The sequence below is a fragment of the Chiloscyllium plagiosum genome, unplaced genomic scaffold (assembly GCF_037043375.1).
Source record: "Chiloscyllium plagiosum isolate Xiang-an unplaced genomic scaffold, Cpla_swu_hap1 HiC_scaffold_1, whole genome shotgun sequence".
Lineage (NCBI taxonomy): Eukaryota > Metazoa > Chordata > Chondrichthyes > Orectolobiformes > Hemiscylliidae > Chiloscyllium > Chiloscyllium plagiosum.
Window position 1 is genome coordinate 127630950 of NW_028270139.1, and position 19881 is coordinate 127650830.

General features: G+C 43.2%; 1 protein-coding gene across 2 annotated transcripts in view; it reads right to left on the reverse strand.

Moving 5' to 3' along the window:
* Positions 1 to 4166: 4166 nt before the first annotated feature.
* Positions 4167 to 19881, reverse strand: part of poli (polymerase (DNA directed) iota) — a 77216-nt gene continuing 61501 nt past the window's right edge. For both annotated transcript variants that reach the window (XM_043721093.2, XM_087990611.1), the window contains 3 exons: positions 10567 to 10658; positions 9833 to 9966; positions 4167 to 5951 (listed from right to left, as the gene is read on the reverse strand). In XM_043721093.2, the coding sequence (XP_043577028.1) occupies positions 4960 to 5951; positions 9833 to 9966; positions 10567 to 10658 (1218 nt within the window). In that variant the 3' untranslated portion in view covers positions 4167 to 4959. The remainder of the gene's footprint in view (positions 5952 to 9832; positions 9967 to 10566; positions 10659 to 19881) is intronic.

Below are 19881 nucleotides of genomic sequence, written 5' to 3' on the forward strand. Positions count from 1 at the left end.
TGGGGGGAAACCTACACAGACAGAGAGAAAATGTGCAATCGGACAGAGGAAACCCACACAGGCAGTCACCTGAGGGTGGAATCGAACTTGGATCCCTGGTGCTGAGAGTCAACAGTGCTAACCACTGAGCCATCATGGAACCTGTAGGGCCACTTTCCCCACAAGGATTCAACTGTTCAAGATGGCAGCTCACCATCACACTCAGAAGGACAATTAGGGATGGGCAATAAATGCTGCCTTACCAATGTTGCCCGTTTCCCCTGAGTGAATAAGTAACTACTTTATGACTTTCATTAGGTCCAAGGTAACATTACTGCTCTAATTCTGGTCTCTGGTGCATTTCCAATTGTAGGTGTTCCACAACTGGTTTCAGTTGTTTAGGTCACCAGCTCAGAAAGTATACCCCCAACTCCCCCATACCCCTCTGCTGCTCAGAGCTATAAGACACTTTCTAAAATCTAGGGGAAAGTGAGGAATGCAGAGATCAGAGTTGAAAAGTGTGGTGCTGGAAAAGCACAGCCGGTCAGGCAGCATCCGAGGAGCAGCAGAATCAATGTTTTGGGCATAAGCACCTCATCAGAAATACGGAGGGGTGGGGAAAGGGGGCTGAGAGATAAATAGGAGGGTGACGGCAAGGCTGGGGTGAAAGTAGCTGGGAAGATGACAGGTAGATGGAGGTGGGGGGTGATGGTGATAGGTTGGAGTAGAGAGTGGAGTAGATAGGTGGGAAAGAAGATGGACAGGTAGGATAGTTCAAAAGGGCAGTGATGAGTTGGAGGTTTGGATCTAGATTAAGGTGGGAGGAGGGGAGATGAGGAAACTGGTGAAATTGATATTGATGTTGAGTAGTTGGAGGGTGCCGAGGTGGACGATTTGGCGTTCTTCCTCCAGGCATCAGGTGGCTAGAATTTGGTGGTGGCGGAGGCCCAGGACTTGCATGTCCTTGACGGAGTGGGAGGGGGGGTTGAAGTGGTTGGCAACAGGGTGGTGGGGTAGTTTGGTGCGTGTTGCACCGCCATCCAACTGTTCTACCTGTGCATCTACCTTCCCACCTATCCACTCCACCCTCCCCTCTGACCTATCACCCCCACCTCCATCTACCTACCGCCTTCCTAGCTACCTTGCCTCCAGACCCACCCCAACCCTCCTATTTATCTCTCAGCCCCCTTTTCCACATCCTCATCCCTGTGTTTGTGATGAAGAGCTTATGTCCGAAACATCGCTTCATCTGTATCTTGGATGCTGCCTGACCTGCTGTGCTTTTCCAGTGTCACACTTTGACTTCCTAAAATCTACCTATTTGGCTTCTTTATACAGCCCAAGGTTATACTTTGTTATAATACTTCCAAGAAACCCCTTGGGACATTTCATTATCTGAAAGGTTATATCTAAATGTAAGTTACTGGCATTCCTGCCTTTCAACTCTCCTCCATGATAATTCCTCCAGGAATAAGAGAATGATCTTGGAGAATGTAAGGCCGATCATGGATAGCATAGGGAACTTTGGCGTGGAGTCTGAGCAGAGAGGGGAAGCACTAAATGAGTTTTTTGCTTCAGTTTTCACTAAGGAAAGGGACCTTGTTGTGAATGGGAACTTTGAGGAGCTGGGAAACAGGCTTGAACAGATCAAGATTGATGAAGTTGATGTGCTGGAAATTTTGGCAAATATTAAAATTGATAAGTCCCCAGAGCCAGACCAGATTTATCCCAGGCTGCTCCGGGAAGCGAGAAAGGAGATTGCTAAGCCGCTGGTGAAGATCTTTGCTTCCTCACTCTCCACTGGAGTCGTACCGAAGGATTGGAAGGAGGCAAATGTTGTTCCTCTTTTCAAGAAGGGTAATAGGGAAATTACTGACAATTACAGACAAGTCAATCTTACATCAGCAAGTTTTGGGAAAAGTTCTGAGGGATAGGATTTATGATTATTTGGAAAAGCATAGCGTGATTAAAGGCAGTCAGCATGGTTTTGTGAGGGGTATTGTCATGCCTAACTAATCTTATTGAGTTCTTTGAGAAGTTGACAAAACAAGTTGATGAAGGTTGAACAGTGGATGTGGTGTATATGGATTTCAGCAAGGCATTTGATAAGGTTCCCCATGGTAGACTCATTCATAAAGTCAGGAGGTATGGAACACAGGGAGATTTGGCTATCTGGATTCAGAATTGGTTGGCTGACAGAAGGCAGAGAGTGGTTGTAGATGGAAAGTATTCTGCCTCGAGGTCAGTGTTGAGTGGTGTCCCGCAGGGCTCTGTACTTGGGCCTCTGCTCTTTGTAGTTTTTATAAATGACTTGGATGAGGAGGTTGAGGGGTAGGTTAGTAAATTTGCAGATGACACAAAGGTTGGAAGTGTCGACGATAGTATTGAGGGCTACTGCAGGCTGCAGTGTGACATAGACAGGATACAGAGCTGGGCTGAGAAATGGCAGATGGAGTTCAACCTGGATAAATGGGAAGTGATGCATTTTGGAAGGTTGAACTCGAATGCTGAATATAGGATTATAGACAGGATTCTTGGCAGTGTGGAGGAACACAGGGATCTTGGTGTTCAAGTACATAGATCCCTCAAAGTTGCCACCCAAGTGGATAGGGTTGATATGGAAGCATATGGTGTTTCGGCTTTCATTAACAGGGGGATTGAGTTTAAGAGCTGCAAGGATTTGCTACAGCTCTACAAGTCCCTGGTGAGGCCACACTTGGAATAATGTGTCCAGTTCTGGCCACCCTACTATAAGAAAGATACAGAGGCTTTGCAGAGGGTGCAAAGAAGGTTTACCAGGATACTGCCTGGACTGGAGGCCTTACCTTATGAAGAGAGGTTGACTAAGCTCAGACTTTTCTCTCTGGAGGTATACAAGGTAATGAGAAGCATGGATAGAGTCAATAGCCAGAGACTTTTCCCCAGGGCAGGACTGACTGGCAGGAGGGGTCACAGTTTTAAGATATTAGGAGGAAGGTATAGAGGAGACGTCAGAGGTAGGTTCTTTACGCAGAGAGTTGTGAATGTATGGAATATATTTCCAGCGATGGTGGTGGAAGCAGAGACATTAGGGACATTTAAGCGACTGCTGGACATGCACATGGACAGCAGTGAATTGTGGTGAGCATAGGTTAGGTTATTTTATTTTACATTAGGAATAGTCCTTGGCACAACATCGTGGGCCGAAGGGCCTGTTCTGTGCTGTACTTTTTCATATTCTATGTTCTATAATTGAAAATCTCATTCTGTGCTCTCCTCTCTTCTCCACTTTTGCCTTGGTGGCTCCTCCATTGCTCTGACCCCTTGTAGACAGCCCTGCTCTGCCCTATTCCCTCGATCTATAGACTATTCTGTTGTTTCCTTTGTGCCAGCACTCCACCCTTACATTAAGCTGCTCTGGTACCCATTGTGAGATCATTCATGCCAACTCCACAAAAACCTCTGCACTTCAAATTTTAAGGACATTTAGAACAACCTACCCTGATGCATGAACAATTCTAATTCTTTAATATACATTCCAATGTTTCCTTTCTATCTGCCTGCTCTATCTTTCTCCTCTACCTCTTCTCCAGCTTTTCCACCTCCAACACCCTCCATCTAACAATCTTAACTCTGCTTTACCTTCTCCCTGTTCTCCTAGTATCTAATCATGTTCAATCATCCTCACATTCCTGAACCTTCCGAAAGCATTCCCCATGAACTTCTGGCCTCATTTTGCCTTCCAATTTGGACCCCTTTTAGCATCATAGTCTTCCCTGCACCTTGGCCCAGTTTTCTCAATTGCAAACTCCCTTTCACAGGAGGGAACTCTGGTTTGATTCATAATGGGAGATAAAATTAAAAGCAAAAAACGACTAACCATGGGTTACTTATGTGAAGTTGAGTTCATATCATTCGTCATTTGTGTGTTGTACTCCCTTTTACAGCTTCACTGTTTGATTTAGGCACAGCATATTGAGGATCAGTTTTAACTTAATGCAATTTCAGAAATGAGTGAACTCCTTCAATTTACATCTTCTTCCATGTTAATATTTTCAATAAGACAACAATTTAGTCTTTTCTTATATATATTAAAAAACAAATTTAGTTAACACAATCACACTGTAACACGATACATTTTTGCAGAACCAGATGGAAGCAACTAAATAGCAATACAAAATAACACAAATGCAAACTGCACGCTCTGGTACAGATCAAACGTTTTTATGTGAAAGGCATCAAAAGTTTAACTTAACACATGCCTGGTAACACTGATTTTAAAACCATTTCATTCAGTCATGCTATTCCACCTTTATGTTATGAGTGCAGTCAAGTGCATAATGAATCAACTTTGTTTTTCGAGATGAAAGTCCTGAACTTTCTCATACAACAAGCACGTTCTTCAGCTGCTCATTTTAGAAGTCACTTACTCCCAGGCTTTAAGAATACAATCTTGAATTGGGGAGTACTTGCATTGTGTCAGGAAACATTTTCTATCCCTTTGAACTAGTAGGAAAGCATTCCAAAGCATGTGGTCAGGGTTAGGGTGAGCTCAAACTTCAGTAGCATTATTAATAATTGAGACTAGCTGCTTCTCTGTTCTCTCTATGGGAATGCGATGAGTGATGAGGTGAGACTATGTGGGAAAAGGACAAAAATCACACAACAAAAAGAAAAGGAAATACTTATGTTACTCAGTTTTGAACACTCCATCACTTTTGAAACATTGCGTCTGTATCAAGTATTCCAGGGTTGGGTATCAATCACACACACAAAGGGAAAAGAAAATCCCCTTACTCTTTAAACTAAAATCCTTTGCATCAAACATCAGAAGAATTCACCCTGTTGCACGCATATGGGAATTCCCTTTCACCACATCAGTAGTTCTGGTGGTTTGCCTGAATTTCCAGCACCGGCGCTGTCATTCCTGTCTCTTCCAGTTTTATTAGAAGTTAATCCTGATTGTGGTGTCAGGCGTCAACTTTTACTAATGCTGGAGTCCTAATTTTTGTTAAAATACTTCAGAATACTGTTGGACTTGGTAATCTTTTTGGGGGATTTAGCTCGTGCATTGGGTTTTACTTTACTGGCCAGTTTAGCAGTGTTTCTCTTAGGCACTGTCTTCCGTTGTTTCCAGTCGGTCAGCAGTTCGTTCTGAAGCTCAGCGGGCAATTCGGAAAATACCTTTGGATCCACATTTGAGGGTATAGGTCCTGAGTTTGGAAGGGTGAGCCTCTCACATTCCACATTACCCAATTCCAAGATTTTACCAGAGGGTTGGCAGTCTTGCACGGAGGCCGCATTGTCATTAACAGCACCCTGCTCCAGTTGAGGATCAGGATCATCTGGTAGACTGCTGGGAACGTCTAAACGAGGAGTATCTGAGCTAGAAGTGATTGGACTACAGTCAATGTCGGGTGGTACCAGAAGTTTCCTCTGTTCTTCTGTTAGGGACCTGAACAGGAAGGTGCCTTTTCTCAGCTCTTTCTCTGTAGACTGCTCTTTCTTACTGTTGCATTTCAGCTGACCTTTTGAAGAGCTGGCATCTGCGATAATTTCCTTCTGAATATTAGCTGGGAGTTCTTTGAATACATCAACATCAATTCCAGGTGGTAGGTTAGAATCTGAGCCTGTCAGGTTCGGGTTAACCTGAGCAACATGGTCTGACATTCCCCAGAGAGACTCTTGGTAACTTTCCATGCCTTGCAAGGGACCTGCAGTATTTTCACCTGGATCAGCATCATCAGATCCTCTCCACTGTCTGAGTAGTTGTCTACGTACTTTCCCATTTGGGCTCAAGTCTGATTTTCCTGGGGATTTCTGGGTCAAATAGAACCCGATTGATCCCTTGATGGGTGAAGCCAAAGTGGGTTGAACAAGCTTGGCAAAGCACACGCTGAGAAGGCTTACATAAAACTGAGATCTTGTGTCCACCATCTTTTGAAACAGCTTCATTAGGATTTCAACCAGTGGGATCACTGTGTCACAGGGACCTAGTGAATAAAAGTGAGGCATTTACACTCAGGAAGAAGGCACATAAAAATGCATGCAAAATATAAAGGCCATTTTTCCCAACCAGCCAGCTACTTCCATAGATTGTGGAGAAATTCGACTTTCCAAATGGGAAATTACTGAATAAGTATTTCCTGAACTTCAAAAAGGAATCAGATAAAACTCAAAAACATTTAATTCATCATTTTTTGACCCTGAGGTTGCTTTTCTCCGATGAAAAATTGGTATCATATTATCCCAGGAGTTATCATATTTGAAGGTGTCTCTCCTCCCACTCATTCTCACCATGCTTTCTTATTTCTCCCGCTTACAGGGTTTCTCTTATCTGCTGCTGGATGCACAGACATTATCTTGGAGGACAAGACACTATCTTCTGTGGCTACAATTCATATGTTGGCCTTGATAGTGAGTATTGGAAGACTATTTTTCAATGGCAGAACCACAACAAATCTGAATCGATTAAAGTTCAAAGCTCTGCTAATGATCACTATCCATTGATTCCTGTCTGAACATGGATGTGAGTAGGTGCCAAATGAGGACAGGGAGGAACTTAGAAAGATGTTCTTCAGAATCAACATCAATCTGCTGGCATTACTGTTTGGGTTTATACATGGACTACAGTCATTTGACCCTGGAGCAACCATACAAATGTAGTGCAAATCAACACTTTTAGAAGAGAACAATTAGGAGAAAATTGTTTAATTAAGTGTTAGGTTGTGATGAAATTTTAACAAAATCAATATTTGTGAAGTTATTTGTAAGCTTGGTAAAAGGGAAGACATAATGCCTTTAATAACATGGTGAAAATTTGATTATTCATAGAGTCTGGCATGCTAATAGCAAATTAAATGTAATATGGACAAATGTAAAAGTCTTAAAAAGTGAATAACAGAATGAGTTGGGGTATATAATGAAAAGAACAGAATTACCACTCAATGGTTTCTCAGCCTGAAGTTTCCTTCATGGTCATCACACAAAATTTAGAATGAAAAATGGCCTAATAATGGACTCCTATTGCCAGTGTCAATTTAGCAGCAAGAATTCTCGTTTGAATAAGACTGAATGTATAATGGTTGCAAAACAATCAGAGCCCAGAGAAAGCACTGATTCTAATTTTTAAAAATGGCAAAATTATTCCAGAAGAATAACTTCCTATTGAGCTGTACTTAAAAATCCTATACACTTTCCAACAAGTGAAATTGGTGAATACCTGCAACAGAGATTACAGGCAGCGGCCAGAGTTGCTGTTAGAGATTTGTTCAGTTGATGAGTGCATAACTAACACCTCCAAGAAATATTGTCATTTTAATTTAAGTAATTTATTTGCATGTGTGAGCACACAAACATGGAAGAAACTCGAGAATAGGAGAATATGTGTCAATATTTACTTGCACAATCAACGTTGTAGGTGAAGCTGTGAGAGGTGTTTTTTGTTTTAATTGTCTGTAGAACTATGACTGACAATACCCACAATAGAATATGTTGAGAATTAACATCAAAACAGTTGGCTGAACCTGAGTGTAGTAGCATATTCTACACATCAAGGATCACTGTGGGACAATCTTAAATTTGTAAGGTTAAAAATCACACAACACCAGGTTATAGTCCAACAGGTTTATTTGGAAGTACAAGCTTTTGGAGCGCTGCTCCTTCGTCAGGTAGCTAGTGGGGCAGGATCATGGGACACAGAATTTATAGCAAAAGCAGCACTCTGAAAACTTGTACTTCCAGATAAACCTGTTGGAATATAACCTGGTGTTGCGTGATTGCTAACCTTGTCCACCCCAGTCCAACACCGGCAACTCGAAATCATTAAATGTTTAAGACTTTGTAACTTCAGCCAGTGGTGATATATATATATATATATATATATATAAAAGCAAACAAGGTGACTACAATGGTCATTTAAAAACATTTTATGAATACTTATCATCTATAGTTCTGTTTTTGCAATTCTTCCACTGAGGGCTACTGGAGTTCCTCAGTTGTCTGTGATATTGTGGACCATCAGAGTGACTTGTGTCTAAACAACTGACTCTCCTGTCCTTCTCTGCAGCCAGATCTGGCCAAATCTGAGTTTGCATTGTGCCCCCTTCCACTCTCCCATCTTTTGCATTGGAGGTGGCTCAGAGGAGGTTTACTAGATTGATATTGTAAAGAGTGGATTGTTTTATAAGGAGTGATTGTTCAGGCTTGACATGTTTTCACTGTAGTTTACAATAGTGAGGTATGACTTGATTGGAGCTTAAAAGATCTTGAATCATCTTGACAAGGTGGACATGGAAAGGATTTTTTCGCCTGTATGTGAGTCAATGACTAGGGGCCATGATTTTAAAACGAGGGGTCACCCTTTTAGAAACAAGACTCATATGACTTTGGAACTCCCTGCTTTACAAGACAGAACACAGGCACAGGTAGACAGATTCTTGTTAGACAAGGGAATCAAGGATTACCAGGGGTCGATGGGAACAGGAGATTCAAAACACAACGGATCTTATTGAATGGCTGAGCAGTCTCACTAGGTCAAGTGGCCTACATCTGCTCTTCATGTCTTCTTGCCTACCCCATTTTGCTGCACCCTCTGCTGGATATACAGCTTTGCCACTGGAATATTGTCAAGGTATTTTGGCTACATGCTGGATCCATGTTGGGGAGGATTCCCTCCAGCAAGATAACGATACAGTGCCTTCGGTTTCACTGCATGTGATGCCAGGATTCTGAGGTTCAAGCTGCACCTCAACCTGTGACTGGGGAATACAGTGGAAAAATTCCCAATGGTCTTCCCTCCATTGAGATTAAACTGTAGACACCAATTCCCTCTTCCTCTAGGTCCCACCTCTCAAACCACCTCCCATCCAATTTACTTTCTCAGCTTTTATTACCCCCGACTCCCTTCTACTTCTTCTTCCACTCTCTTTTGGGTCTAGTTATCCCTTTATTCATTAACTATGCTTGTCCTGAATACTGCATTCAGTTCCGTCTGAACTAGATTAACTAATGTCTTTGATTCTGAGCCAGGAGGCCCGGGTTCAAGTCCCACCTCCCCTGGATGTGTATCATTCACATATCTGAATACTTATCATCTTTAGTTTTGTTTTTGCAATCGCTGGGGGCTGCTGAATCACTTTTCACTCATTTTTCACTCACTGAGTCCCTCAGTTGACTGTGATGTCTTGGATCATCAGAGTGATTTGAGTCTAAACAACTGACCCTCCTATCCTTCACAAAAATAACTACATAAACTTGTGTATGCCATGTGGTTCCTCTACACGCATCACCATCACTGATTGACAATCAGGTGTGCAGCTGAATACTGCACATTCGGAAGAATGGTCGCATCAGATTTGGAATGTTAACTTTGTTTCTCTCTCCACAGCTGCTGCTACATCTGCTCATTTTCTCTTGCATTCTCTGTGTCCTCTGCAGCTACATGCATCCACCATAAGATGGAGCTCTCAAGCTCCAGGAGCAGACCTCTGTGAAAGCTACAGTAAGACTGAGGTTTCTAAAGTAAATTCACTTTTCCTGGCTTTGCAACAGGATATCAATTATACTTTTAATAAGTTCTTTGCTCAATAGGTAGCAAAGGAAAGTGTAGTTAAGGGCATTTGGGGCATTGATAATATAATTGAATTCAGTTGAAAAAATGAATCATCAATTCGAGTGAAGAATATTGCTGGGATATGTAGACTTTCCAGATCTTTCAGTTTCCAATTCATTTAAAAGGAATAGTAGTGAAAGCTGACCTTTGTTCTTGAGGTAAATGTCACTGCACAACTGTATTTCTCAATATTTTAAGAGATGTATACAGTTCAATTAAAGCACTGAGCTGTGTACCAAAGGATTCAGTGGCAGTCATCACCTGTGTTAATTTTCTGCATTAGCTGATTTGGAATAGGACACTGTCGACTCTCCCGATTAAACCATTTGTTGGAAGCTGTAGTTCGTCTAATTGTAAGCCGAATGGTCCGTGGTACACGTCCATCTTTATGCAACCTGCAACAACATCTACAATGTCCTGAAGGCAAATACACTTGGTTGATTGAAGCAAAGTTTTACAAAATAATGAAGATGACCACATCATTATATTTGTTAGGTCCTGGTCTCTTATTTACTGAAACAACAAGGAAAAGCTTTGCAAAGACAGTACAGTAAATAACTAGCACAGTAATTAGCTTGTAATGTTTTTACTTTACAAACTAATTCTGTGATTTTTAAAAATTTTGTCAGTTTTATATTCCAAAAGTTGAGGGATGTTAATGATACGAAATATTGCGTTTAACATTTCCTGAGTAACCAGTGTTAGGACGTAACACAATTAAAGGGACAGTGAGACAGCTCAGCATGTGAGGAGAAGCAAAGCTGACATTGCTAAATGTCAACATTCCTGTAACCTGGAGTATTAAAGCATACATTTGGCACTGGAATACATGATTTATGACCTGATCATTGAAGATTCATGTCTTACAGACTAACATTCAGGCAAATCTCTTCCTAAAAAGTATGCTCTTCTTAAATAAACATGGCATCATATCATTATTTCAATGCCAACATCTAAAACAATTTTAGAAGTTAATCTGAAAATGCTTCACCAACCTGATTAGAAGACTGATCAGCAGCTCTTCAATTCTCATTCTAATTTCATCTAATGAGGAGCACATCCTGAAGGTATCTTCATCACTGAGGGACTGAGGAAAACATGAAGGCTCTTATTAAATTGTCTTAGACCTGTGCAAGTGATTAAAGCTATTTTCCAGAAAAAGTCATGATTAGTTCAGGATGTAAATGGATCACATCACACAAATCTAGGCAGATTAGGAAGGTACAATTTGACCCGCTCCCCTCCATCTTCCCCCCAACACAAACGCTGTATAAACTGGGTTCAGCTGGCCTAACAATGGTTGGCTCACTGATCTTCTTGAACCAGGTCTTATTGCTTTGCTGCCTTGACACCATTGCATTTCAGTGCCCTGTAATACAAAGTGTTTAAAAGAAATTCAAGTGACACTGAGATTGGATTCAGAAGATTTAGCTCTAACAAGAGAGCAGCAGACAGACTGGTGGTAGACCTGAAAGATATTTGGAACATAAACAAGATTATAATTCTCAAGTCTAGAAGGTCTGAGATAGAACAGTTTTGTGTACTTAGATTTTTTTTGAATAAAGTATATTTTTGAAATAAAAAAGTTCTCATGTTTAATGTATACACTTCAGTAGGAGTAAGGGTAAAATGAAGGAAAGGATCCATATTCTATTTAATTGAGATATCTCTGGGGAACTTAGGCCTGTGGTTGCCCATAGTGTGACTGGTTGTAGCTCCTTACAGACTGTGTCATTCAGTTGGAGCAGCTGTTGGACACAATGAGGAGCATACAGTGGGTAGAGAGTGTGATAGATACTACTTACAGGGAGGTGCGCATACCACAGGTTCAGTCAGGTAGATGGGTGACCACCAGGAGAGGTAGGCAGATAGTGTATGAGTCTTCTGTGGCTATTCCCCTCTCTCTAACAGGCATATCGTTTGGCATACTGCTGATGGGGATAGCCCCTCACGGGAGTATAACAGCAGGAGCTGTTATTAAATGGGTACTTCAGATGGGTAATTAAATGGGTACTTCAGATCTGTGTTCACTGGGGAATACACAAGCAATCTCCCTTAGGTAACAGTGGCTGAAGGACCTGAACTTAAGGGAATTTATATTTGCCAGGATTTGGTGTTGGAGAGACTGTTAGGTCTGAAGGTTGATAAGTCTCCGGGGCCTGATGGTCCACATCCCAGGGTACTGAAGGATGTGCCTCGGGAAATTGTGGATGCGTTGGTGATTATTTTCCAGAGTTCGATAGATTAGATTAGTTTACAGTGTGGAAACAGGCCCTTCGTCCCAACAAGTCCACACCGACTCGCCGAAGCACAACCCACCCATACCCCTACATTTACCCCTTACCTAACAATACGGGCAATTTAGCATGGCCAATTCACCTGACCTGCACATTTTTGGACTGTGGGAGGAAACCGGAGCACCAGGAGGAAACCCATGCAGACACGGGGAGAATGTGCAAACTCCACACAGTCAGTCGCCTGAGGCGGGAATTGAACCCGGGTCTCAGGCGCTGTGAGGCAGCAGTGCTAACCACTGTGCCACCATGCCACCCACATATATTCGGGGTCGGTTCCTGAAGATTGGAGGGTGGCTAATGTTATATCACTTTTTAAGAAAGGTGGGAGAGAGAAAGCAGGAAATTATAGACCAGTTAGTCTGACCTCAGTGGTGGGAAAGATGCTGGAGTCTATTATAAAGGATGAAATTACGGCACATCTGGATAGTAGTAACAGGATAGGACAGAGTCAGAATGGATTTATGAAGGGGAAATCATGCTTGACTAATCTTCTTGAATTTTTTGAGGATGTAACTCTGAAGATGGACAAGGGAGATCCAGTAGATGTAGTGTACCTGGACTTTCAGAAAGCTTTTTATAAAGTCCCACACAGGAGGTTAGTGAGTAAAATTAGGGCGCATGGTATTGGGGGCAAAGTACTAGATTGGATTGAAAATTGGTTGGCTGATAGGAAACAAAGGGTAGTGATAAATGGCTCCATTTCGGAATGGCAGGCAGTGACCAGTGGGGTACCGCAGGGATCCGTGCTGGGACCGCAGCTTTTTACAATATATGTTAATGATATAGAAGATGGTATCAGCAATAAAATTAGCAAATTTGCTGATGATACAAAGCTGGGTGGCAGGGTGAAATGTGATGAGGATGTTAGGAGATTACAGGGTGACCTGGGCAAGTTAGGTGAGTGGGCAGATGCATGGCAGATGCAGTTTAATGTGGATAAATGTATGGTTATCCACTTTGGTGGCAAGAACAGGAAGGCAGATTACTACCTCAATGGAATCAATTTATGGAAAAGGGGCAGTACAGAGAGATCTGGGTGTTCTTGTACACCAGTCAATGAAGGCAAGCATGCAGGTACAGCAGGTAGTGAAGAAGGCTAATAGCATGCTGGCCTTCATAACAAGAGGAATTGAGTATAGAAGCAAAGAGATGCTTCTGCAGCTGTACAGGGCCCTGGTGAGACCACACCTGGAGTATTGCGTGTAGTTCTGGTCTCCAAATTTGAGGAAAGACATTCTGGCTATTGAGGGAGTGCAGTGTAGGTTCACGAGGTCAATTCCTGGAATGGCGGGATTACCTTACACTGAAAGACTGAAGCGACTGGGCTTGTATACCCTTGAGTTTAGAAGACTGAGAGGGGATCTCATTGAGACATATAAGATTATGAAAGGATTGGACACTCTGGCAGCAGGAAACATGTTTCCACTGATGGGTGAGTGCCGAACCAGAGGACACAGCTTAAAAATACGGGGTAGACCATTTAGGACAGAGATAAGGAGAAACCTCTTCACCCAGAGAGTGGTGGCTGTGTGGAATGCTCTGCCCCAGAGGGCAGTGAAGGCCCATTCTCTGGATTCATTTAAGAAAGAGTTGGATAGAGCTCTCAAAGATAGTGGAATCAAGGGTTATGGAGATAAGGCAGGAAGAGGATACTGATTAGGAATGATCAGCCATGATCATATTGAATGGTGTTGCAGGCTCGAAGGGCTGAATGGCCTACCCCTGCAACTATTGTCTATTGAGCCAGGCCTGTAGCACCACAACTGGCTCTGCTGTAGAGCACAGTCAGGCAAGATCCAAGAGAGCTGGGGACACAGACAGGTGTTTCTGTGGCCGCATTCGAGACTCCAGGATGGTGTGTTGTCTCCCTGGTGCCAGGATCAGGGACATCTCTGATTGGTTGCAGGGACATCTTAAGGGGCAGGGTGAGCAGCCAGAGGTCACGGTGCATATTGGTACCAATGGTATAGGTAAAAAGAGGGATGAGGTCCTGCAGAGTGAGTACAGGGAGTCAAGAAAGAGGCTGAAGAGCAGGATCTCAGTGGTAGTAATTTCTGGGTTACTACCAGAGCCATGTGCTAGTGAGGTATAGGAATAGGAAGATAGGAGAGATGAATGTGTGGCTAAGGAGCTGGTGCAGGACGCAGGGTTTCAGGTTGTTGGATTATTGGGAACTCTTCTGGGGCAGGGGTGACCTTACAAGAGGGACAGGTTGCACCTAAACTGCACGGGAACCAACATCCTCACAGGGAGGTTCACTAGGTGGGCGGCACAGTGGCACGGTGGGTGGGCGGCACGGTGCCACAGTGGTTAGCACTGCTGCCTCACAGCACCAGAAACCTGGGTTCAATTCCCGCCTCAGGCGACTGACTGTGTGGAGTTTGCACATTTTGCCCGTGTCTGCGTGGGTTTCCTCCGGGTGCTCTGGTTTCCTCCCACAATCCAAAGACGTGCAGGTTAGGTGAATTGGCCATGCTAAATTGCCCGTAGTGTCAGGTGAAGGGGTAAATGTAGGAGTATGGGTGGGTTGTGCTTCGGCGGGTCAGTGTGGACTTGTTGGGCCGAAGGGCCTTTTTCCACACTGTAAGTAATCTAATCTAGGCTGCTTGGCAGAGTTTAAACTAGAGTGGCCAGGGGCTAGGAACCAGAGCAGCAGGTCAGCAAGTGGAGAGATTGAGGGTAAGGTAGATGTTAGGATCAGAAAGAAAAGATAGGCAGAGACAGTTCATGAACATGATGGTACTAATGGACTGAAGTGTGTTTATTAATACAAGGAGCATTATAGGTAAGGAAATCAAGCTTAGATCCTGGATCAGTACATGGGACCATGTTGTTGTGGCCATTACAGACACTTGGTTGAGACAGGGACAGGAACTGGCTGCTCAATGTTCCATGACTGGGTTGCTTTAGACGAGCTAGACAGAAAGTTAAAAGTGGTGAAGGAGTTGCATTATTAATCAGGGAGAATGTTGCATCTGCACACAGAGAGGACATACTGGAGAGCTCATCCACTGAGACAATATGGGCAGAGCTCAAAAATAAGAGGGGTGCAACCACTCTGTTAGGGTTATACTATAAGCCCCCCAACAGCAACCGAGACATTGAGGAAAAATATGTAGGCAGATTATAGAAAGCTGCAATAACAACAGGGTTTTCATAGTGGGTGACTTTAACTTCCCCAACTTTGATTGGGCCTCCCTTAGAGCAAGAGGCTTAGACCAGGCAGAATTTAAATGCATCCAAGAAGGTTTCTTGAAACAGTATGTGGATAGTCCAAATGGAGGAAGGGCCATACTGGACATTGTCTGGACTAATAAGCCTGGCCAGGTGACTGAACCTTTCAGTGGGAGAGCATTTTGGAAACAGCGATCACAACGACTTAGGTTTTAAGATAGCTAAGAATAAGTCAGGATCTTGTGGCAAGGTATGAGATTGGGGGAGGGCAAATTACATCAATATTAGATAGTAGCTAGGGAGTGTTAATTGGAAGCAGCTGTTATCAGTCAAGTGCATATTTGACATGTGGGAATTGTTTAAAGAGGGAGTTTGTGAATTTACACAAAAGGAAAAAAGAAGCATATGTAAGGTTTAGGAAGCTAAAATGGGACAGGGTCCGTGAGGATTGTAAAGAAAGCGGGAAAGAACTCAAGCAGGGAATTAGGAGAGCAAGAAGGAGCCATGAAATAATCTTGACAAGTAGAGTTAAAGAGAATCCCAAGGCATTTTACAGATACATTAAAACAAGAGGGTAACTAGGGAGAAGGTCAAACCACTCATGGATAAAGGATAGAACTTGTGCTTTGAGGCAGAGGATGTGGGTAAGATCTTAACTTTGAATTGATATTCACCCAGGTGAAGGATACAGAGGATAATGTGATGTAAGGACAATTCGAGAATAAGAAGGAAGTGATGTTGGGTCTCTTGAAGAGCATTAAGATGGATAAATCCTGAGTAACTGATCGTATCTACCCCAGGTTATTGAGAGAGGCAAGAAACGAGATTGCTGGGGCCTTGACCGAGATCTCTGTATCCTCGCTAGCCACTGGAGAGGTCCCGGAGGACTGGTGAGTAGTTAATGTTGTTCCTTTTACTCAAGAAGGGAAATAGGGATAGTCCAGGAAACTATAGACTGGTGAGTAGTTGGAGAGAATTTGTAGGGATAGGATTTATGCGCATTTGGGAAACCACGGCCTAATTAAGGACAGTCAGCATGGCTTTGAGCAGGGAAGATCATGTCTTACTCACTGGATTGAATTATTCAAGGAGGTGGCGAAGGTGATTGATGAGAGAGTGCAGTGGATATTGTTTATATTGATTTTAATAAGGCTTTTGACAAGGTCCCTCATGGTAGGATCATGCAGAAGATTAAGATGCACAGGATCCACAGTGACTTGGCTGCGTGGTTTCAGAATTGGCTTTCCCATAGAAGGTAGAGGGTACTGGTGGAGGTGTTTTTCAGCCTGGAGGTCAGTGACCAGTGGTGTTCTGCCGGGACCTCTACTGTTTGTGACATATATAAATGATTTGGGCGAAAATGTAGATGTGTGGGTTTGTACGTTTACGGACGATACAAAGATCAGTGGAGTTGTGGATTGTGCAGAAGGTTGTTCAGGATATAGATCAATTGCAGATCAGGATATAGATCAGTTGCAGAAATGGCAGGTGAAGTTTAATCCAGGTAAGTGTGCGGTGCTGCCCTTTGGGAGATCAAATGTTAAGGAAAAGTATACAATTAATGGCAGGATCCTGAACAGCAGTGACGTACAGAGGGATCCTGGTGTTCAAGTCCATAGCACCCTGAACGTAGCTGCACAAGTAGATAGGGTGGTAAAGAAGGTGTATGGCAAGTTTGTCTTTATTGGTCGGGAATTCAGTCATATTGCAGCTCTATAAGGCTTTGGTTAGACCACACTTAGATTACATTTAGTTCTGGTCGCCACATTACAGGAAGGATGTGGAGGCTTTGGAGAGAGTGCGGAAGAGGTTTACCAGGATGTTACATGGATCAGAGAGTATGAACTATAAGGAGAGGCTAGAAAAACTCTGGTTGTTTTCTCTGGAGTGGCAGAGGCTGAGGGGAGACTTGATAGAACTCTATGAAATAATGAGATGCATAGAGACAGTTGACAGTCTGACTCTTTTTCTCAGAATTGACATATCTAATACCGGAACATGCATTTAAGGTGAATTTAAAGGAGAGGTGAGGGGCAAGTATTTTACACAGAGACTGGTAGGTGACTGGAACGCACTGCCAGGGGTGGTGGTAGAGGCAGATACGATAGGAGCGTTTAAGGGACTTTTAGATAAGCACACAAATATGCAATGACTGGAGGGATACAGACCAAAGGCAGATAGAAGGGATTAATTTGGCTTCATGTTTGACTCAACATTTTGGGCCGAAGGGCTCGTTCCTGCGCTGTACAGTTCTGTGTTCTATGTTTTATGAATCCTAAACACTCAGAGTCATACAACATGGAAACAAACCCTTCACAGAACCATAGAATCATAGAAGCAGGCTATTTCACCCATCAAGGTTAGAGTGGTGCTGGAAAAGCACATCAGGTCAGGTAGCATCTGAGGAGCAGGAAAATCAACGTTTCGGGCAAAAGCCCTTCATCAGGAATGATGTCCAAAACGTCGATTTTCCTGCTCCTCGGATGCTGCTTGACCTGTTGTGCTTTTCCAGCACCACTCTAATCTTGACTCTGATCTCCAGCATCTGCAGTCCTCACTTTCACCTATTTCACCCATCAAGTCCATACTGATCCTCTGAACAACTTGCCCACACAGACCCCACTCTCTTACCCTATCCCTGCAATACTGCATTCCCTATGGCTAATCCACCTAACCTACACATCCCTGGACATTATGGGACAATTCAGCACAGCTAATCCACCTAACCTACACATCTTTCAACTGTGGGAGGAAACCAGAGAACCCGGAGGAAACCCACGCAGATATGGAGTGGACGTGCAAACTCCACACAGTCATGAAGGCTGGAATCGAACCCAGGTCCCTGTCGTTGTGAGGCAGTGGTGCTAACCACAGAGCCACTGTGCTGCCCTTCAGTCCAACTCATCCAAACCAATCAAGTTTCCCAAACTAAACTAGTCTCATTTTCCTGCATTTGGCCCATATTCCTCTAAACCCTTCCTACTGCTGTACCTGTCCAAATGTCTTTTAAATGTTGTAACTGTCCCTGCATCACCAATTCCTCTAGTTTGGATGAACATGAGTACAGGGAGTACCTTCAGCTGGAATACCTTGAACTTAGGGTTTTTGAGCTTGAATGGCCACTGGCGACATGTTGGTGCATGAGGCTGAGAGGTTAGTACACGGCACGCTTCCGCAGGTGGTTACTCTGCAGCTTAAGGTGCACGCAGAGAGGGAATGGATTAGTCAGTCTGGAAGGCAGAGGAAATATAGACTAGTTAAGAGAGAGTGAGATTAGCAAAGCTTAATGGAACATATTTTAATGCAGAGGGCCTGAGGGACAAGCTGAGTGCATAACTAGACATGTTTGAGTATTAAAGCTATGAGCTAGGCTTGGCTGAAAGACAGGGAGGATTCCTGTTTTTAGAGTATTCATATGAGATAGAGAGGGGCTAGAGAGGAGAGGCAGCGTGCAATATTGATCAAGAAATCAATTATAACGGTGAAGAGGGATGATATCTTGGAAGAACTATTAAAGGAGGCTGAATGAGTAGAAGTAAAGAAGACAGACATGACAAACATGCTAGATGTGTCCTAGACATCCCCAAATAGTCAAGGAGAATCACAGAAACAATTACTCATAAAATTTTAGCAGAGTATAAAAATAATGGAATGCGTATTCATGGTAGGGCATTTTAAGAACCCACATATTAACTGGAATTAATAACAAAGAACTGCAGGTGCTGAAGATCTGAAACAAAAACAGAAATTGCTGGAGAAACTCAGTCGGGCTGGCAGCATCTGTGAGGAAAAAGCAGAGTTAACGTTTTGAGTTCAATTGAAGTACTGTGTGCAGTCCTGGTCATCATATTATGGGAAGAATGTGATTTCACTCGAGAAGAGAAAATATATCACAACGCTGCCCGGATTGGAAGGTTCGAGCATTTAGGAAAGATTGGGTTGCTTTCCTTGAGACGGGATCTGATAGAAGTTTACAAAATTATGAGAGGCATGGATATAGTGGATGGAAAAGCAGTTTTTCTATTAGTAGAGAAGTCAAAAACCAGGGGCACTGATTTAAGATAAGAGATGGAGGCTAAGAGGAAAGTTGAAGAGACTTTCTTTCCACTCAGAAGGTGTTGGCTTAGTCAGAAAGCCTTGTTCCACTTTAGCAGTATTTGGGTGTATACAGACACAGACACAGACGTCAAGTACCACATGCATACAGAATTACAGAATTGTTACGGTGCAGAAGACCATTCAGCCCATCATGTCTGCACTGCCTCTTCAAACAAGCATGATTACTGAGTGCCAATCACCTGATTTTTCTCCATGCCTTTGCATACTATTTCTATCCAAATAATCATCCAATGCCCTCTTGAACGCCTCGAGTGAACCTTCCTCGACCACACTTCCAGCCATTCCAGATCCTAACTGTTCGCTGACAGAATTTTTTTTTTCTTTTGCACATTCTTTTTAAAGTATATGCCCTTTTGTTCTGTGACTTGGACGTGTCAGTGTAGGTCTGGGGTGGGCTCCCGTTACTTTTGCGATTGGGAACAACTTCACCTGTCTACTTTATTCAGCTCGCTCGTGATACTGAAAACATTTACCAAATTTGCTCTCAGTTCTCTCCCCAGAACAAAAAGCTCTGGAAATTGGAGACCTGAGGATGGTGAGAAAGTAGACCCCCTCAAAGCAGTTTTCTGATCCAGAAGTTCTCAATTCCAAACTGTTTGAACGCCAAATGTCCCCCAGTGAAGTTCAGAAAGGAGGCAAATGGACAGACGCACATGAGTGCGGAGCAGCACTGGTCCACAGATTCTCTGTAGGGCATTCGTGTTCCTCCTGACTCCACAT